Raw genomic sequence first — 21,040 nt, 5'->3', positions numbered from 1 at the left:
ATAGGGTGTCTTTGGTAACACAAATAAGCTGGCTTATAGCTTATTATATGAGCTTATAAGCTTGTTTCAAAAAGTTAGAGATGTTTGGTAACAAGCTTTTTTTACTAGCTTATAGCTTTTTGTCAGATGCTATTTCAAGTAGCGTTTGAGCTTATAGCTTATAGCTTTTTACACTTTATTCCATTTTTACCCTTTAATTTAATAACTACACACTCTAAAAAATAAACTACCCACTATCAATTATGTCATTTAATATTTATTAACTACTTCAAAAGCTAATTTTACCAAACATTTTAATTTCAATTAGCTAGCTTTTCAGCTATAAGCTATAAGCTAGCTTTTCAGCTATAAGCTATAAGCTAGCTTTTCAGCTATCAGCTAACTTATTAGCTATCAGCTAGCTTATAGCTTATTTTTACCAATCAGACCCTATATATATAGACTTTGTTGCTTGCTGGCCTTAGAGTCTCTATTTTATATACTCCCTCCGTCCCAAAATATAAGCAAAAGTTGGTCAACAAAAGTGAATGTATTTGGTCCAAATCTTTAACCAAATACATCAAGTTTCTTTGACTCATTTTTGCTTATATTTTGGGACGGAGTAGTATATAAACTTTGTTGCTAGCCTTTTTGGAGCTGAGGTAGCTATTTTAATACTGCAAGTGGTGTAAATTGTACAATAGCTTTGGGCGCATTTCAATTTGATTTATTTTTGAGTTAACGAAAATAGTTTATGCAAATAAATAAAGTTTTGTGGTTGTAACAAAAAAAATAAAGTTCTATGATAATTTATAAATTTTTGCTGATAAAAATTGTATTGTTTTCTCATAAACTATCTTGAAAAACTTATAATAATGCATAAAAACTTATTTATTTGCATAAGTTATTTCACATAAGCTCAAGAATAACTCAATCCAAATGGGCCATAGAACTAATTAAAAAAAGAATTGATTAAAAAATTGATCACTACTAGTAATGCATTTGTGGGTTATTGAAGGCTGGGAGCCGTCAGTAATGCTTCTTGAGGAACGAAAAAATTTAAAACGGTAATATTAAGCATTAGTGACGGTGTCAGGCCGTCAGTAATGCATGCTACTATTAAGACGGCTCCAGGCCGTCAGTAATGACAAAGCCGTTGAGCAATTATGACGGTCCTGAGCCGTCAGTAATGCAGAGGGCAATTACGACGGTGCCAGGCCGTCAGTAATGACACATTTGAATTTGAAATTCAAACGGTCTTGTACGTATATTACTCCTATATATTTTCCTCTTCAACAAATCTACACCTTCACTTCATTTTTACATTTCCATTCTCTCTCTAAATTTTCTCTAACTTCTCTCTTAAATTTCATACTTTCAACTTAATCTCCATACAAAAAGTGGTAAGTGTTTGTGTTTTACTTTTACGAATTTAAAATTTTTGCTTTGTTATTTAAATGTATATGTTCTAATATTTGTTGTTTACCATTTTTAATAGCAAGTCTTATTCTCGTGGTCGTCGGAGGTTGTGGGTTAGGATCGGAGTTCGTGGGCTAGGAGCGCGCCAAGTAAGAATCTACTCGGCACCCAAGTAAGTAACGTAATTTTAATTTATAATACTTAGTGATAATTTCTTTTTACCGTATGCTTAGTAATAGTTATTAATTAGTATTTTGTAATTTGTTACTAATATTTTCTTATCACTATGTATAAAAATTATTGTTTTTGAAAAAAAAAATAAAACAAATATATTTAAATTTGATTTTTTCGAAAAAAGTAAAAATAAAATTAAAAAAAGTTTTTTTTTTTAAAAAAACAGTATATGAATATTCTTTTTTCTAAAACCGAAATTTTTAAAAAATTCTTTTTTAAAAAGATAAATTTTAACAGTTTGTGTATTTTTAAAAAGAAAAAGTTAAAATTTTTACTTTGTTATTTAAATGTATATGCTGTAATATTTTGTTCTTTACCATTTTTATTAGCAAATTCTCGTGGTCATCGGAGGTCGTGGGTTAGGAGCGGAGTTTGTGGTTAGGAGCGCGCCAAGTAAGACTCTACCCGGCACCCAAGTAAGTAATATATGTAATTTTAATTTATAATATTTAGTGATAGTTTTTTTTTACGGTACACTTAGAATTAGTTACTAACATTTTATTATTACTATGTATTTAAAAAAAGAAAAAAATTATATTTTAAAAAATTATAATATATATGTTAAAAAGTCGGTAGTTTTGTCAACTAAAAAACTTAGTATTTTTTAGATTTAATAAACCATAAACTTTAAAAATAAAATGTTAAAAGTTTATATGTTATTGTTGAGTAGACATATATATATGTCCAAAATACTTTTGAAAAATAAAGTAATAAATTTAATACATTGATCTAATTATATATTAATTAAACTACGCAGATATGGATTTTACCAATCGTAATTGGATGTACGATAGACATAATCCTGGAAAGAGGGGCCGGGTTAAAGAGGAATTTAAAATAGGGGTCGAAATGTTTATCAATACAGTAAAATATAATGACATTGTGATACGTGAAGGGGGAATTAGATGTCCGTGTGTACTTTGTCGATGTACAAGAATACGGAGCGAAGATGTCCGTGTGTACTTTGTCATATATTTTTTTATTATAGATGAATCCAGATGAAGAAAATTTCGATGATGACAATGTCGATGATGACATTGATGATATTCCACCACCACCGGGTGTCGGACGCGGAGGACGCGGACGCGGTGGACGTAGACGTAGATTACCCCGCCGCGTTGTTCGGAATCGATGGTTGGAGGGTATGCCCAAGTCTTGAACCGTAGATGGTGTGGAAGAGGAGTACGACTCCTACGACGACGATGATGACCACGAGGATGAGGAAATTGCCGATATTGCACTTCTAGCTCCTCAAAATGAATTGTTGGTTGACCGGTATGGTAGACCCATCATCATGCCATATACCGCCACCGAGTAAGTTAATTATTATTAAGAATTTGTGTTTAATAAATTAATTGGATATATATGATTATTATTCTTAACTAATATATATATATATATATATATATATATATATATATATATATATATATATATATATATATATATATATATATATATATATATATATATATATATATATATATTGTGCAGTTTGCAACCCCAAAATCCGGCGAATAAGGCAATCAATAATGCTTTGAAATCCAAATTCCAGGCTCCATATCTCAACTGGACGGAGGTCAGGGCAGATGAGCGTGGATATCAACAATTTTGGAATGGCTTCAGGGTACGTTTTTATTTATAATTACTTTTTTTCCAATCAATTTTGTTACTAAACATATATTTACTAATTTATTAACAATTTTTCTTTATTTTTCGTAGTCGCAAGTAACTTGGCTAAATCACCACACAGCGGCTATTGAGGCTATATTCAACAGAAAAGCCACCAAGCGTCTGTTGACCTTACTTTTTGAAGCGCGGAAAAAGATTAAAAAGGATCCTTCAAAGCCACCACTTTGGCTCGCTGGTAACTCATACCCTATGTTGTGCCTCAGATGGGAAGAGGAAGAGTATAAGGCAAAGTGTATAAAGAACAAAGCCAACAAAAATACCGATGAAGCCAATCGTGCGTGCGTACACTCTGGAGGGTCGAAATCTGCCGGAACGCTTCGTCTTGAGTTCATTCAACAATTTGGTCGTCCACCCACCTTTATGGAAATGAATGACATGATGCACAAGTATGCAGATTCCGATGAATGGACGGGGGCAAGGGCGCAAGAAGTTTCGGTAAGTATTTATATATATTATTTATTATTTATTTCTTATAACATTATTTTTTAAACATTATAATTATATTTAAACATTATAATTAATTAATTATAATTATTTTTTAATTTATTGTAGAGGTTGACGCAAATTTGGGCTGAAGAATATAATGCAAGCCAACTACGACTACCACCTCATAGGCGAGATAATGAGGAGGTTCGTCGAAACAAGATGTCGTTGGCTTTTGTTAAGAATGCTGGTGGTGCGACTCGAATGCTGGGTGTACATCTTCTTTATATGCAAGTGACCCAACTGGTTTGAGAGATGTCACTTACACATCTTCATCTTCATCTAGTACAGGACGCTCTCGTCCAGCTCAAAGAGAGGAAACCGATGATGAGTATGAAGCGCGAATGAGGGCCACGTATCGAGAAGAATTCCGCGATGAGTACGAAGCAACATTTGATGAGCGGGTGGACCAACGGGTCCAACATGTATTGCAGGAATTCTTTGCGCAGCAGAGGGCGCCGGCGCCGGCGGGGGTTGGATCATCATCTCAGGGATCGGCACGACAAAATCAAAATGCCGGTGAACAAGAATATCGACCGGATTTGAATAGCATGGTCAATTTGAATCAGCTGCCGGAGTACCGAGAGGGTGATCCAGTACTGAGTATGAGCATAGAGGATATGAGTCAAATGCTTAATGAACCAATTCATTTACAATTTTTTGATCCTGTTGGGCAAACAAGTGGAAGCAGTAGTGGCGGAAGCGGTAGAAATAATCAACAAACTGCTTTCACCGAATATCATCGACAGAGATCATCAAATCCATATCAACAAGACTTCATAATCCCACATGACAACCCCAATCAACCCCAAGACAACTTCTTCCCGAATCAAGCCAGCTTTGATCCCAATCAAGCCCCAATTAACTTCGTTCATAGGCCTGTGGCACGACCTCCGCGAACGTCACTCCCCGCAGTCGTAATAAATGAGGGAGGTAGAGGCCGAGGCCGAGGAAGGTCGCGTCAGCCAACATACAGTGGCAAGGGGAAGCGACCACTATATCAGCCGCCTGACCAACCTTGATGTGTAATTTTAATTATCTGTTGTTGATTTAATTATTTGTATAACATAACGACAATTTATATTATGTTTAATTGTTTTCTTTTTATAATGACAATATTATTTTTATGTTTAATTATGCTTATGTTAAGTATTTTTATTATGCTTTTAATTAAATTTTAATATTTTTTTGTAAAAATAAAATTATATTTAATATTTTTTAATTATTTATTATGCAGTATATTTTTTTAAAAAAATTAAATTATTAAAACTAGAATTTTTAAAAAATAATTTAATAATTTAAAAAAATAAATTAATAATTTAATTATTTAAAAATCAATATTAATATTGATTTTTAAATAATTAAATTATTAATTTTTTTTTAATTCGTAAAACATTACTGACGGCTGCAGGCCGCCAGGAATTCTCCCTCGAATTCCGTTATTGGCGGCTGCAGGCCGTCACAAACGCGAACAACTTTTTGAATTGCAGAGGACATTATTGACGGCTCCAGGCCGTCAGTAACGTTATTGACGGTCCTGGGCCGTCAGTAAACATTACTGGCGAGCTAATTGCAGAGGGCCCAAGGCCGTCAGTAATGCATGCATTTTAGACGAAATTTGTGCATTACTGAGGGCTTTTGGCCGCCAGTAAATGCATGTTTTCTTGTAGTTAGTTACTATGAACTGCTATTTAATTACTATGCATGGCCGCCAAGAGGCATACATAACTGCTATTTAATTACTATGAACTGATTACATATTTCTGCTTATCTTTGATGTTAATATGCTTGAAATGTTCCAATTTGTTGAGTACAAGTGAATCTTTGCTTGTGGATTGAAGGCAGAGGAAATAAATCACAATTTTACATCTCACCATATAAGGAAAATATTGGTGGAACATGATTTCACATTAATTATAAGCAACCTGAAACAAATGAACACCGCACAAAGACTGGACAACAAAATACACCGTACGAAGACGGGAAATCAAAACAAACAAATATGTGAAAAAATAAGCAAACTGATTTAATCACATAAAAAGAAACATAGTTATGCATAAAACACAAATTCTGATGAGTTATCCGTATTCGACCGATTAAAATTTTTGAGTCACGCAAAGAGGCCAACCGGAAACTATAATCTCAAACACACTGAGATGTAAAACTGGCATGAAGCACTATGCTTTTGGCGGAGTATTAGCAAACCTCCATGAAACTTGAATTAAAGCATCGGTTGTCCGACTCCCCATCACCTCAGATATTGGCACGGTCTCTTCAATCTCCTTCAAATCATCTTCATTGAGCTTCACTTGAAACGAACTGATATTACTTTCAAGATTTTTTATCTTGGTTGTTCCTACAACACATGAGAGGTTGCAGAAATGTTATACTTAAAACAATATAAGGAATCATAACTGAGAGAGGTTTCTAAATATTTCAAATAATTTCATGTAGTGCTTGTCATATCATACCGATTTATCTCCATCTTTGAACATTCAAATTATACTCACAATTCGCGAGTAAGCTTCACAGGTTTCAAACTTGTTGTAGTCACAAAATGGAAAATTCAATTACTCACCAGGGATGGGCACTACATCTTCTCCTTGATGAAGAAGCCATGCAAGAGCAAGTTGTGAAGATGTACATCCATGCTTTTCTTCTGCCAACTTTTCCATCTGAGAATACAATATCTTGTTCCTGTCAAAGTTTTCTCCTTGTAACCGTGGTAGCATTGCCTGGTAAAAAAAGAGATGTTGGTGGAAACAACTTATAACTTATTTGAGATTATCTACTGACATAAGTACTTTGAGACTGTTTAGGAAATTATCTACTGAAATAAGTACTTTGAGACTGTTTGGGTCAAGTCCATACCAGAAAACTGCATGAAGGAAGACTTTCTTTGATAGCCTTGCCTCCGAAAAATCCGCCGCCAAGGGGACAGTATGGTACTAGTCCAATACCAAGTTCCCTGTAAGAGTTTTCACCAAACACCAAAGTCATTTAAAGAAGAATCATGAAGGATATCAAAAAGCGTACAGCCATGAAGTGAAAGACCGAACTTGGTTGTTCATACTCAAATCAAAATGTAAAGAGGAGTATCTCTCAATAGACTAAATAGAAGAGATTGCATACAATAGACCAAGAAATATAAAACCAATGAGTTAGGTACCTGCAAAGAGGAACAATATCTGGTTCAATTTCGCGGGTCCAAAGATTCCATTCCATTTGGAGAGCGGTAATAGGATGAACAGCATGTGCCCTTCGGATTGTATCAGTATTAGCCTCAGATAATCCAATGTACTTAATCTTTCCCTCTTCAACCAGCTTCTTAAGCTCACCCATCTATGAATTATATATTCAAAACACCATTAAATCTAAATTCTAAAACATTGCCTAAAAAATGAATATCAAGAAAATATTGCATTACTCACAGTGTCTTCAATTGGAACTGTGGTGTCAACACGGTGCTGGTAATACAGATCTATGTATTCCACCCCAAGACGTTGAAGGCTACCCTCACAACAAGAACGAACATATTCAGGACTACCATTTACAATAATTTTGCTATCTTCCTTTTTGACAATCCCAAATTTTGTAGCAATCTGAATTTGATCTCGAGGCAAGTGTTTTAATGCCTGAGAGAGTTATTAAAATGTTTATGTTAAGTTGAAAACAAAAACTTGAAAGATATGTGAACTTGAAGTAGTAGTAGTAGTAGTACCTTTCCAACCAAAACTTCATTGGCATGTGCTGCATAAACATCAGAAGTGTCAAAGAAAGTGATACCTTTGGAGAAAGCATGTTTGATCAAAGATATAGCAACATCTTCTGGAACAGCAGCATTGTATATTCCAGTGAGTCCCATGCATCCATATCCAAGCTTAGAAACCTACAAGCAAGAAAAAAAAGCAACAATAAACGTTGTAAGATAGTATATATATATATATATATATATATATATATATATATATATATATATATATATATATCGCATGAACAAGATTTCAAATTCAAAGAACAAACAAACGTTACTTACTTCTAATCCTTGGCTTCCAAGCTTGACTCGAGGAATATGAATAGTATCTCCCATTTCCTTCCTTCCTCTTCAAGATTATGTGTTTGTTTGGTAGTGTACTAGCTAGTGGTAATAGCTTGGAGCACTGTCATATACATATACAGTATAGTGCTACCAACCAACCAACCCCAGTATAGTGCTACCAACCAACCAACCAACCCATAGGGTGTGTTTGGTAACACAAATAAGTTGGCTTATAGCTTATTATATGAGCTTATAAGCTTGTTTCAAAAAATTAGAGGTGTTTGGTAACAAGCTTTTTTTACTAGCTTATAGCTTTTTGTCAGATGCTATTTCAAGTAGCGTTTGAGCTTATAGCTTATAGCTTTTTACACTTTATTCTATTTTTACCCTTTAATTTAATAACTACGTCTACACACTCTAAAAAAAAAACTACCCACTATCAATTATGTCATTTAATATTTATTAACTACTTCAAAAGCTAATTTTACCAAACACTTTAATTTCAATTAGCTAGCTTTTCAGCTATAAGCTAACTTTTCAGCTATCAGCTAACTTATTAGCTATCAGCTAGCTTATAGCTTATTTTTACCAAACAGACCCTATATATATAGACTTTGTTGCTTGCTGGCCTTAGAGTCTCTATTTTATATACTCCCTCCGTCCCAAAATATAAGCAAAAGTTGGTCAACAAAAGTGAATGTATTTGGTCCAAATCTTTAACCAAATACATCAAGTTTCTTTGACTTATTTTTGCTTATATTTTGGGACGGAGTAGTATATAAACTTTGTTGCTGGCCTTTTTGGAGCTGAGGTAGCTATTTTAATACTGCAAGTGGTGTAAGATTCGCCTATTATGAGAAAAATTGTACAATAGCTTTGGGCGCATTTCAATTTGATTTATTTTTGAGTTAACGAAAATAGTTTATGCAAATAAATAAAGTTTTGTGGTTGTAACAAAAAAAACTAAAGTTCTATGATAATTTATAAATTTTTGCTGATAAAAATTGTATTGTTTTCTCATAAATTATCTTGAAAAACTTATAATAATGCATAAAAACTTATTGGGTAAATAGGGTTTTACCCCCCTGCAAAATGGGCGAATTTTGCATTACCCCCTGCAGTAAAAACTTTTTTGATTACCCCCTGTAATATAAAGATTCATTCAATTACCCCCTAATTCGCCAACTACACATGAAATCTTTTTTTTTTATGATGTGACATGCATATGTGGATTTTCTTCGAATTTTTATTTATTTTTATTATTATAATTATTCCAAATCATTGTTATTTAAAATAAATAAAAAATAAAAAAATCTTCATCTCAAATCCCACAATTTTTTTTTCCAAAAAAAAACCTTCATATCAAATCTCAGGAAGCAACTTTCATCTCAAATCCCTAAATAAAAAAATAAAAATAAAATCATCATCTCCACAATTCGTCCAATTCAAACTCTTCCTCCACCTCCTCCATAACCACCACCACCAACAACAACCCTAACATAATCAACTCCTTCATCTCTCTCCTTCCTGGTCTCTACCTCTCACGTGTTCATTCCTTTGATCTTGGTGAAGGATATGGGTTGGGTTAGCAATTACAAGTTCAAGAAAAATAACAACAACACATGTTCTCCAAACATCATTAATTCTGATTTAATTTTAATTTTTTGGAAAATCAACAAACAATAAAATTCAGATCTGCAAATCGGCGGAAATTAGTGAGAGTGATGCTGCAAGGAAAAGAGATGCAATTGGTGGGAAAGAGAGATGGACGACGACGGTGGTGGTGGCTGGTGGTGAAGAATGAACTGTGAGATTTTATGTTTTGAGAAACTTATGAGTTTTTTATGGTTTTGGATTTATGGGTTTGAGATTGAATTGATGAGATGAAATTTAAGATTGAAGATGAAGTTTGTTGTTGTTTTGATTTTTTTTTTTAATTGAATGAAAGAATGGGTTGTTGTTGTTTGTTCTTCCCATGAGAGTGGTGAAGATTGTTGATGTTTCTTGTTGTTTGTTTTTTCCCTTTTTTGTTTTTTATTTTTTTTAAATGACATAGCTTAATATGTGGCAAAATAAAAATTAAATAAATAAAACAGTAAAAAAAAAGCCATGTGTAAAAACAAAAAGCCACGTATGGTTGCCATGTCAGCAAAATTAAGATTCCAAATCCATGTTGTCAATTCAGGGGGGTAAAACAAAGAATCTTAATATTACGAGGGGGGAATCACAACTTTTTATTTTACAGGGGGTAATGCAAAATTGTCCTATTTTGCAGGGGGGTAAAACCCTATTTACCCAAACTTATTTATTTGCATAAGTTATTTCACATAAGCTCAAGAATAAGTCAATCCAAATGGGCCACAGAACTAATTAAAAAAAGAATTGATTAAAAAATTGATCACTACTAGAAATTTGCTATTTGCCTGCGGATTTTTCTGTAGAAAAATATCCGCAGATATTTCCAAGGAGTTTCCTGCGGATTTTTGCACTCAGACCAATTTCCTACGGATTTTGATATTTCAGGAAAATCCACAGGTATTTCCAAGGATGTTCCTGCGGATTTTTGCACCAAGACCACTTTCCTGCGGATTTTGGTATTTCAGGAATATCCGCAGGTATTCCTAAGGATATTCCACCGCAGGTCCTTTATCTTATTTTTTTTGTAACACTTTGGTCCTTTATTTTTTCTTTGTAACATTTTGGTCTTTTATCTTTTATTTGTAACACTTTAGTCCTTTATCTTTTTTATTTGTAACACTTTAGTCCTTTTTTTTGTAATACTTTGGTCTTATCTTATTTATTTATAAAAAATAAAGGACTTAAATGTTACAAATAAAAAATAATAAAGGATCATAATATTACAAAAAAAAATAAAACACCAAAATATTACAAAAAAATAAAATAAAGGACCTTCAACTTCAATGTGATTTTGCCTAGTATTTTCTAGAGACTAGTATTGGAAAATGTAATATGTTATTATTATAATAATAATAATAGAGTTTAATTGTTGTGCACCGTCAGTGTAATTTTTTTTTACACATACATCCAATGACGCGTTGCCACATCATTTAATGAATGTGACACATCATGTGTTTTTAATTACCATACATGATGTGTCGGTATATTATTGGACTCATGTGCAAAACAACTTTACACTGACGGTGCATATAAATTAAATTCATAATAAATGACATAAAGCAATCGACAATCTTTGCAGTGAAACGTTTTATCAAACTGACAAAGAGATTGTAAAGTTGATAAGTTCCAGCCATGTGGCTGGCTGCTATTGGCTGGCTGGATTTTTATCCATTTAATACTTTGAACTCAATTATTTCGTTGCAAATAATTTTTTTTTAAATTTTTTTTTTACCAAAATTCATGATTTTGTTTTGTCTATAAATAGAGACTTGGTTCATTTGATTTGGACACAGAATTTTTTTTTGATTTTTTCACTATATTAATCTTATTATTATCTATCTATTAATGTTAATCTTGAAGTATCAGTCTTTTTTTGGTGAAATAGATCCCAATAACCATTTTAACAGCCAAAATTCTTCTAATTCTTCTAATTTATATCGTACTAATTATTACGTTGCTTGTGTGTTGCATTGCATTTTAAATCATTTGTATCGTACTAATTATGTTGCTTGTGTGTTGCATTGCATTTTAAATTATTTGTTTCGCACTAATTACATTACTTGTGTGTTGTATTTTAAATTAAGTTAAGATGATTTGTATCGTATAAATTATTTAAATAAATTTTGATTTTATTACAAAAAACTAAAAAATAAATCGTTAATTGTTAATTATTTTAATTTAATTTTAATCGATAATTGTAATTTTATGTAATCATAAAAACAAAAATATAAATTTAAATAAGAATATGAAATAAAAAGTGGTGGGGTAGAGAAAGTGGTGGGATAGAGTGTTGAATGAAAAAACTATTGGAGAGGGTAAAAGTTGAATGAGTGTTGAATGAGTAGGTGGAAGAAAGAAAAGATGATGTGGAGTGAAAAAGGTGGTGTTGAGTGTTGAGACCATTGTGGATGGTCTTAAGAATGTTATTGATCGGGCACTGGGTGTAATATTTTCAAACCGGACCCGTCCGAATAAACTCACCACTAACTGACTTTTCCTCATATAATAACCCGACATCCGACTCGACCCAACTGTGTAGTCAAATTTCGGATCGGATAAGACGGGTTTCGGGCGGGTCGACAACTTCTGCACACACAGGTCTGCAATCCTGAAAACAAAATCACTCTCATCCTCTTCCTCGCACTACTCATCGCCGTCATCACCGATCTCGTATTACTCTTCAAGCTCTCACCTCTTGCGTTCTCACCTTCGTGCAATTCTCGATCTCTCATCTTCCCTTTCTCACCTTCTCCTCATATCGCGGAACCGTATTTTGCTATAGAAGATGGTGTTTTCGACCACGATTTCTTCGAATTTGTGATTTGCTAGATTTACGATTCTCAGATTTCATTAAGCACAATCCTTTGTCGGATTATTGATTGTTCGACACATGCAGGCCAGATTATCTGTGGTAAGTTTCTAAAAAAGATTTGAATTCATAACAATTAGGGTTTTGATGTGCACTGAATGATGCCTTCAGTGGTCGTTGGATTTTTCTGTGATAGTTAGTTTTTAGTGTTCAATTTCTTTTGAATTTAGTGTTCAATTTCTTTTTTATTTTACATTGACCATGTCTTGACATTTTTCTTTGTTTATTTGATTTTGTAGAGAAAGTACAAGAATTGACCGTGTATAAGGGTGTGTTGTTTCGGGGATTAAAATTATAATCCTATGATTATTATTCCTTGGAACATTATTGCTGGGAGTATTATTCCTATCAATGTGTTTGCTAAATAAATAAAGTTCATTGGAACATTTTTAAAATAAATTCAATTAACATTTTAAAATATTAAAATAAAAAAATAAATGAGTTAAAAACAATGGGAGAGTGGGGAGTTATGGGTGGTTACCTCTTATTCTCATGGGAATATAAGATTCCCACCATTTAACATGGGAATGAAAAGTGGGAAAGTGATGTGTAATTTATATTCCAAGGAATAAAAAATTCCTAAGCATAATTTTTTAAAACTTAAAACAAACATAGAAATTAAAGATTCCCAAAGTCACATTCCTGAGAATAAATTTATAATCCATGAAACAAACAAGATTAATGGGACGTTTGGCGTAACGTGGAAGCCCTACTTAATTACTGAGATTTAGGCTTATTTGAGATACTATGTAATATGTATTTTTATTTTGTAATTTGGTCTATATTTTCTGTGTTTGTAAATGTGATATGGACTACGTAGTTCATTCAATAGATTTTTTCTAATATAGTTTGAAGAAATATTGTGTAAATTAACTAGTTATGTATAGAATTATTCAACCAAGTTAAAATATTTTGGGTAAAACTATTTTTAATAAGCATTTTGGTATTTAATAAAAGCAAAAAATTAAATAAAAAAAATCTGATGCAGAATTTCCTGCGGATTTAGCTGTGGGAACACAATCCCGAGGAATTTCCTACGATTATTACTGCGGAATTACCTGCGGATATTTTGCAGGAAAGTTTTCAGGAAATTTTCCTGAGGATTTACTCATTTTTTGCAGGAAATTCCGCGGGAAACTTTCCTGAGGATTCCAAAACCGCAGGAAACAATTATCCACGAAGGTATTAGCTGGAACCAAAATCCTTGGGAAAATCCGCAGGAAACACCTTTCCTGCGAATGATTGGTCCAAATCCGCAGGAAAACTGGAAATTTCTAGTAGTGGATCATGTGTACATTAAATATGATTAATTAATTTTAATTTTTTGGTAAGATATGATTAATTAAAAATTGATCATGTACGTACAATAAGAATTAATTAAAAAAATTGATCACGCCAGCCACGCCTTACCAAATAGGGATGGCAATTTGACTCATACCCAGAGGGTACCCACAAAAATTATTCATAACGGGTAGGGTAAAAACCCGCATTTTGAGTACGGACACAGGTATGGGTAATTACTCGCAAAAATGAACGGGTATTGGTGCGGGTACGGGTACATTAGTACTCACCCCGCCCCTTACCCGCATAATATATATTTATATTTTATTTATATTATTATATTATAATATATGTAAATCAATTTAAAAGAATACAACTCTACTAAACTATTACATATTTATAATAAAAATGTTTATTTATAACATAATATAAAAATAATGTGAATATTTAACATAAATATGAACTTTAACATAAGGTTAGTAATAATTTTGTTTATAATTTTCATTAGTCAATATTAAAATCTTTGAAATTTTTTAAATTCTATTAAAATTATATGATATTTTATAATTGATCAGTTTTTTTTTTTTTTTTGAAGAGGCCAAAATGGAATATATATATATATATATATATATATATATATATATATATATATATATATATATATATATATATATATATATATATATATATATATATATATATATATAAGAGAAACAAGTCAGTGATATCCTTAGCACAAGGTGTGCCAATAGAGACCACAATAGTTTACAAGAGTATTAAAGAAATACAATCAATGGAAACTCATACAAAGTAATGGAGTTGACCACCAACAATGAAAATTTAATACTAAAGTTACATTCGTCGACTTCAACCACCAATAAGAAAATAATTTGACCTTTATCTAGCATTTGGTGCAAAGAAGAAGCCGTATTCTTGAACAACCTGTGATTGCGCTCGTGCCACATAATCCAGACACAAGCGAGCCAAATGAGCTGCATAAAGGATCGCCGTGCTCGCTGACTACCTACTGACTGAGTGAACTGAACAAAGTGATCAGATAAGCTGTTAGCGTCTACCGCCATAGAACCAATCCAAGCCCGAACCATCGACCAGAGAGAACCAAAAAAACTACAAGAGAGAAATAAATGATGTATCGATTCAGCCTCGCCTATTTGTAGTAAAAATGCGGGTAACAGGTACGGGTATGGGTACCTAGGTACGCATAGGGTATGGGGACGGGGACAAAAGTTGTTACCCACGCGGGTATGGGGATGAGTACGAATATTTTTTCAATCCACGGGTATGGGGATGAGTACTATAGTACCCTACCCATACCCTACCCATTGCCATCCCTATTACCAAATTACGTTAAATATTTTTTATTATTTATAAATACATTAAATATTTTTTTTATTCAATGTACAGTACATTAAATATAATTGCTTAAAAAAAAAATACATTAAATATAATGGCACGCCAGCCACGCCTTAATATAAATTTCTATTAAAAAAAAGATTTTCTATAATAAAAGATTATTGCATTTGGTCACAAATCCTAGCTCAACTAACAGAAATGCTGAAATTGTTAGTGTCGGACATCAGGATCGGGATTCGAACCCCGATCACTCTACTTTGTGTGTGTCAGTTTTTAATGGTCATTTCTTCTATCAACCACAAAAAAAAATTATTTGCATTTACATTTGAAAATTATGAAATTAAAAAAAATGAATATATAAAATTGTTCGACACATTTTTCAATAAGTTACGGTCCTTTTTTTTTTTTCGAATAGGAAATTTGTTGTTTTTTGGATATAGTTTGTTAGTTTCTTGATTTCTTATTTTGAATAATTTTTTTATATATTGTTGGTTTATTGGTGTTTTTTTTATTTTTTATTTTTTTTTTATTTTTTTTTTATATACAGATTGTATTAGTAGTATAATTTCATACAACTTTTGTTTCTATATATGAGACATTTTTTAGATTTTTCTTTGAATTTTTTTTAATAAGTTAAATTAGTCCACCCAAATTGGTAATAGAGAGAATCGAACCTGAAGTTTTAAGGAGGAGCACACTCCTAGGTCTCAAGTCAATACCACATTTTCTTTGAACCTTTTTATAAGGACAACAACTACATAAATATTTAGGATCAGAGGGAGTATGATTTTTCTTTGACCTTTCAAATTTCCAATGTATTAATTATTATTTTTTCAAACATACCCGTAATTATAGTGCATCTTTTTTCTATAATCTATAATAAATACTTTAAAAACATATTCCTTCTGATCCTATATATAAAAAAAATTTGATTTTTTAGCTTCATTAGACTCCCCAAAGAAAGGACCATTACTTACGTTGGACACATATGGGGTGCAGTTAAACTGACCATACTGACATATAGTATGTGTTATTAACTACAGTATTTGGACGGTTCAGATATAAACATAGTATTTTTTACATTATTAAATAAAAATTATTTTTTTTTTAAATCATCTAATCTTACATTGAAACTTGCAACTTTTGTCCCATTGTGGGTGGGGTTGACTTACATTTATAGCCCAATCTAATGAATCCAAAATCTTTGAAAGCTATGTGCTGGTGTACATGGCAAGCAAAGGTTCCCGGGGACTTGGAATTTTCTCAGTGCACTTTTTTCAATGTTCTAATCATGTTTTAAAAATTGGACCGAATCAGTCGGATTGGAGAACATATCATCTGAATGCAGTGTTAATATCCTGCGGTGAAATCTCAATCATTAATTCGCTAGTACTCGTAGTTGATCAAACAAAATGGAAAATTAAGATATAAATCCAATTTTATCATTTAGATAGACACCATATCTTAACACTCTATACTATTGAGTGTGGACATTGGTTCTTCGGTACGTGCGAGAAAAACAATTTAAAACTTAAAAATTGAATAAATATATGATGTTCATGACTAATTTTGTGTTAGATTAAATTGAAGCGATTGAATCATAGTTAGTTAAATCTGATATACTTTTTATAAAAAAAAAAAAACACTGATATACTTTTTACATGTATAGATTGAATTGAACTAATTGAACCATAATTTGAAAGTCTCGTGTAGACGCGTGTCTACTATATTTGCACCGTCAAAACAAACACGGTACTAAACTCTCTTTTTTTTCATATTTTTTCAGGTTCCTAACCCAAGTTGTGGTGTGAGCACATGCAATTTCAACTTCACCTATGGTAGTTCTTCTATTTCAGCTAACTTGGTTCAAGACACTGTTACCTTAGCAACTGATCCAATTCCTATCTACAAATTTGGTTGTGTTTCAAAAACAACTGGAACATCTATCCCATCCCACCACAAGGTCTATTGGGCTTGGGCCGAGGCCCATTATCACTTTTATCTCAAACCAAAAACCTCTACCAATCCACGAAAATTTCTCATCCCACCTACCCACTTTCTCACCCACCCCCTGGAAATTCCATTTTTGCCCTTGGTCAAAAAATTCGGAACGCGTTTTCTGAATTTTTTTTGCCTTTAAAAACAACTTCGGAATGTGTTTTCCGATTTTTTTTCCAAATTTGAACTAAAAAAATTTGGAAAACGCGTTCCGAATTTTTTGACCAAGGGCAAAAATGGAATTTCCAGGGGGTGAGTGAGAAAGTGGGTAGGTGGGATGATAAATTTTCCCAATCCACATTCTCTTACTGCTTACCAAGTTTCAAGTCTCTTAACTTCTCTGGGTCTTTAAGACTTGGGCCTGTTGCTCAGCCCAAGAAGATCAAGTATACTCCTCTTCTCAAAAATCCTAGAAGATCATCACTCTATTATGTTAACTTGCAAGCAATTAGGGTTGGCCGGAGAATCGTCGATATTCCTCCGGCTGCTTTGGCATTCAATCCGACCACCGGAGCTGGCACCATCTTTGATTCCGGTAACATCCTTTTACCTAATCGTCACTAATATACAACATTTCTGTCCAAAAAAAAAAAAGTTTTACAACAACATATATTATATAGAAATTTAGTTTGTGCATGACATGGTCACATTTTAATTTTCTTTTTATCTTGGTGAGTATTTTTATGCCTAATATTCCTTTTTATCTTGTTGATTTCTCAATATGAAGTGCAAATGAGAGCCCTTCATAATATATATCTTTTGTGCTACAATATACATGATTGAGTATTATCTTCAATCATTATTTTAGAGCTACGTCAAAGGTGATTGGTTATATCTTTCTTCTCAAACAACAAGTTTTATGTGAGATCAATATACCTGTAGTTGGAATTCAGACTTATAGGAACCTTTGAACAGACAAAAACTCCATCACCAATCTCAAAACTTACCATAAAATATGTGCAAATTTAAAAGGCAACAAAGTCATATACTGCTTCAGTGCTTTGGCTGATCTGATCCATTTTTTATCGCTCTTACACATTATCAATACTTTCTTTATACATTTTCCATCAAATTTTACACAATAATAACTATATGCAAATGAACTGAATTACTATTAGTGGAGGAGTAGTGGTTAACAGACTCAACAGGCAGTTCTTTCTTTGTCACTTGGTGAGAAAAGAAACATAGAAGACAGTACTCCCCCAAGAGGCATACATAACTGCTATTTAATTACTATGAACTGATTACATATTTCTGCTTATCTTTGATGTTAATATGCTTGAAATGTTCCAATTTGTTGAGTACAAGTGAATCTTTGCTTGTGGATTGAAGGCACATTTGATCATGCGTATGATCGAGCTGTTATCAAAGACGTTTCTTGTAGCTAAAATCTTGATTTGTAGTTTGGCTTTAAATCAACTTGGCTAGTTTTATTTTATAAATTCAAACAGGCAGACAAAATAAATCACAATTTTACATCTCTCCAGACAAGGAAAATATTAGTGGAACATGATTTCACATTAATTATAAGCAACATGATACAAATGAACACCGCACAAAGACATGACAACAAATACGAAGACTGGAAATCAAAACAAACAAATATGGGGAAAAATAAGCATACTGATTTAATCACACACAAAAAGAAACATAGTTATGCATAAAACACAAATTCTGATGAGTTATCCATATTCGACTGTTTACAAATTCTGATGAGATTTAAATTTGTGAGTCACGCAAAGAGGCCAACCAGAAGCTATAATCTCAAACACACTGAGATGTAAAAATGGCATCAAGCTATGCTTTTGGCGGAGTATTAGCAAACCTCCATGAACATTGAACAAAAGCATCGGTTGTCCGACTCCCCACCACCTCAGATATTGGCACGGTCTCTTCAATCTCCTTTAAATCATCTTCGCTGAGCTTCACTTTAAATGAACCGATATTACTTTCAAGATTTTTTATCTTGGTTGTTCCTACAACACATGAATGAGAGGTTGCAGAAATGTTATACTTAAAACAACAAAATGAATCATAACTGAGAGGTTTCTAAATATTTCAAATAATTTCATGTTGTATCATACTGATTTATCTCCCTCTTTGAACATTCAAATTATACACACCATTCGCGAGTAAGCTTCACAGATTCCTAACTTTGCTGAAGTCACAAAATGGAAAATTACTCACCAGGGATGGGCACTACATCGTCTCCTTGATGAAGAATCCATGCAAGAGCAAGTTGTGAAGAGGTACATCCATGCTTCTCTTCTGCCAACTTTTCCATCCGAGAATAAAATATTTTGTTCTTGTCAAAGTTTTCTCCTTGCAACCGTGGTTGCATTGCCTGGTGAAAAAAGAGATGTTCGTGAAAACAACTTATTTGAGTTTATCTACTGACATAATTACCTGTGAGACTGTTTAGGAGAGCTTATTAAAACAGCTTATAGCTTATCTGAGAACAGTTTAACTTTAAATTATTTTTTAGCATAGAAATAACTTATGCATAAGCACTTATATTATAAGCACTTATGCTATAAGAACCTAATTAAATTGTTTACCCAAACAGGGAAGGCCAATAATGACTTGGTCAAATTTAACTGTCATTAGAAACAATTTGGATCAAGTCCATACCAGAAAACTGTTTGAAGGTACACTTTCTGTGATAGCCTTGCCTCCGAAAAATCCACGGCCAAGGGGACTGTATGGTACTAACCCAATACCAAGTTCCCTGTAAGAGTTGTCACCAAACACCAAAGTTCTTTAAAGAAGAATCGTGAAGGATATCAAAAAGTGTACAGCCAGGAAGTGAAAGACAGAAATTGGTTCTACTTCTTCATACTCAAATCAAAATTTCCCAATTCAAGCAAGTAAAAGTAAAACTATTTGATCAGAGGAGTATCTCTCTATAGACCAAACAGGAGAGGTTGCATCCATTAGACCAAGAAATATAAAACCAATGAGTTAGGTACCTGCAAAGAGGGACAATATCTGGTTCAATTTCGCGAGTCCAAAGAGACCATTCCATTTGGAGAGCAGTAATAGGATGAACGGCATGTGCCCTTCTGATTGTCTCGGTACTAGCTTCAGATAATCCTATGTACTTAATCTTTCCTTCTTCAACCAGCTTCTTAAGCTCTCCCATCTATGAGTTATTCAAAACACCCCCAAATCAAAAACACTGCCTAACAAATTAATTTCAAGAATGGAGAGAAAATATTGCATTACTCACAGTGTCTTCAATTGGAACTGTGGTGTCAACACGGTGCTGATAATACAGATCGATGTATTCCACCCCAAGACGTTGAAGGCTAGCCTCACAACATGATCTAACATATTCAGGACTACCATTTACAACAACTTTGCTATCTTCCCATTTGATAATCCCAAATTTTGTAGCAATCTGAATTTGATCTCGAGGATAGTCTTTTAATGCCTGAGAAAGTTATAAAATGTTTATGTTACATAGTTGAAAAAAAAATGAAGATATAGTGAGTTAAGTTGAAGTAGTAGTAGTACCTTTCCGACCAAAACTTCATTGGTATGTGGTCCATAAAAATCAGATGTGTCAAAGAAAGTGATTCCTTTGGAAAAAGCATGTTTGATCAAAGATATAGCAACATCTTCTGGAACAGCAGCATTGTATACTCCAGTGAGGCCCATGCATCCATATCCAAGCTTAGAAACCTGCAAGCAAAGCAACAATTATGAATGATTCACATGAACAGGAAACTATGATTTGAAGTTCAAAGAAGCTAGGACAAACGTTACTTACTTCCAAGCCTTGAGTTCCCAGTTTGACTCTAGGAATTAGTTGAGTTTGCTTTTCGGCCATTTTGGTTTCTGAATGATGATTATAATCTTTGAATTGCATATATGTCTTATAATAATTCCATAATTATTATATAGTAAAAGAATATAGTATGGGCGGTTTCTTGAATTTGTGATATCATCGTCACTCAGTGTGTCACTTATGGTATGGTGTCATCACTCATTATGTCACTACTCTTGGAGAACCGTCATAGTGCCACCAATTC

At 32.9% G+C, this 21,040-nt stretch overlaps 1 protein-coding gene across 3 annotated transcripts; it reads right to left on the bottom strand.

The window, feature by feature from the left end:
- Nucleotides 1–5,696: 5,696 nt before the first annotated feature.
- LOC123890819 (perakine reductase-like) lies at nt 5,697–20,924 on the bottom strand. Of its 3 annotated transcripts, none has more exons than XM_045940521.1 (7): nt 20,779–20,924; nt 20,523–20,690; nt 20,236–20,439; nt 19,976–20,148; nt 19,638–19,734; nt 19,194–19,350; nt 5,697–6,163 (listed from the first exon to the last, which is right to left on the bottom strand). In XM_045940521.1, exons 1-7 carry the CDS (start codon nt 20,875–20,877, stop codon nt 5,985–5,987), a joined length of 1,077 nt encoding a protein of 358 aa, XP_045796477.1. In that variant the 5' UTR covers nt 20,878–20,924; the 3' UTR covers nt 5,697–5,984. The 3 variants fall into 3 exon arrangements, with proteins under 3 accessions (XP_045796477.1, XP_045796478.1, XP_045796476.1); XM_045940522.1 differs by lacking the exons at nt 19,194–19,350; nt 19,638–19,734; nt 19,976–20,148; ... (1 more) ...; nt 20,523–20,690; nt 20,779–20,924 and adding exons at nt 6,386–6,542; nt 6,679–6,775; nt 6,977–7,149; ... (1 more) ...; nt 7,529–7,696; nt 7,844–8,056; XM_045940520.1 differs by lacking the exon at nt 5,697–6,163 and adding an exon at nt 18,590–18,982.
- Nucleotides 20,925–21,040: the final 116 nt, after the last annotated feature.

The sequence above is a fragment of the Trifolium pratense genome, linkage group LG6 (genome assembly GCF_020283565.1).
Source record: "Trifolium pratense cultivar HEN17-A07 linkage group LG6, ARS_RC_1.1, whole genome shotgun sequence".
In the NCBI taxonomy this organism is placed as follows: Eukaryota; Viridiplantae; Streptophyta; class Magnoliopsida; order Fabales; family Fabaceae; genus Trifolium; species Trifolium pratense.
This window is presented reverse-complemented; position numbering and strand designations above follow the sequence as displayed.

Coding starts and splice junctions, on each gene's coding strand:
- LOC123890819 (XM_045940521.1), bottom strand. CDS start 20,877: ATGCAATTCAAAGATTATAATCATCATTCAGAAACCAAAATGGCCGAA. Junction 20,149..20,235: donor CAGTTCCAATTGAAGACACT/GTGAGTAATGCA, acceptor AATAACTCATAG/ATGGGAGAGCTTAAGAAGCT. Junction 19,735..19,975: donor GATATTGTCCCTCTTTGCAG/GTACCTAACTCA, acceptor CAACTCTTACAG/GGAACTTGGTATTGGGTTAG.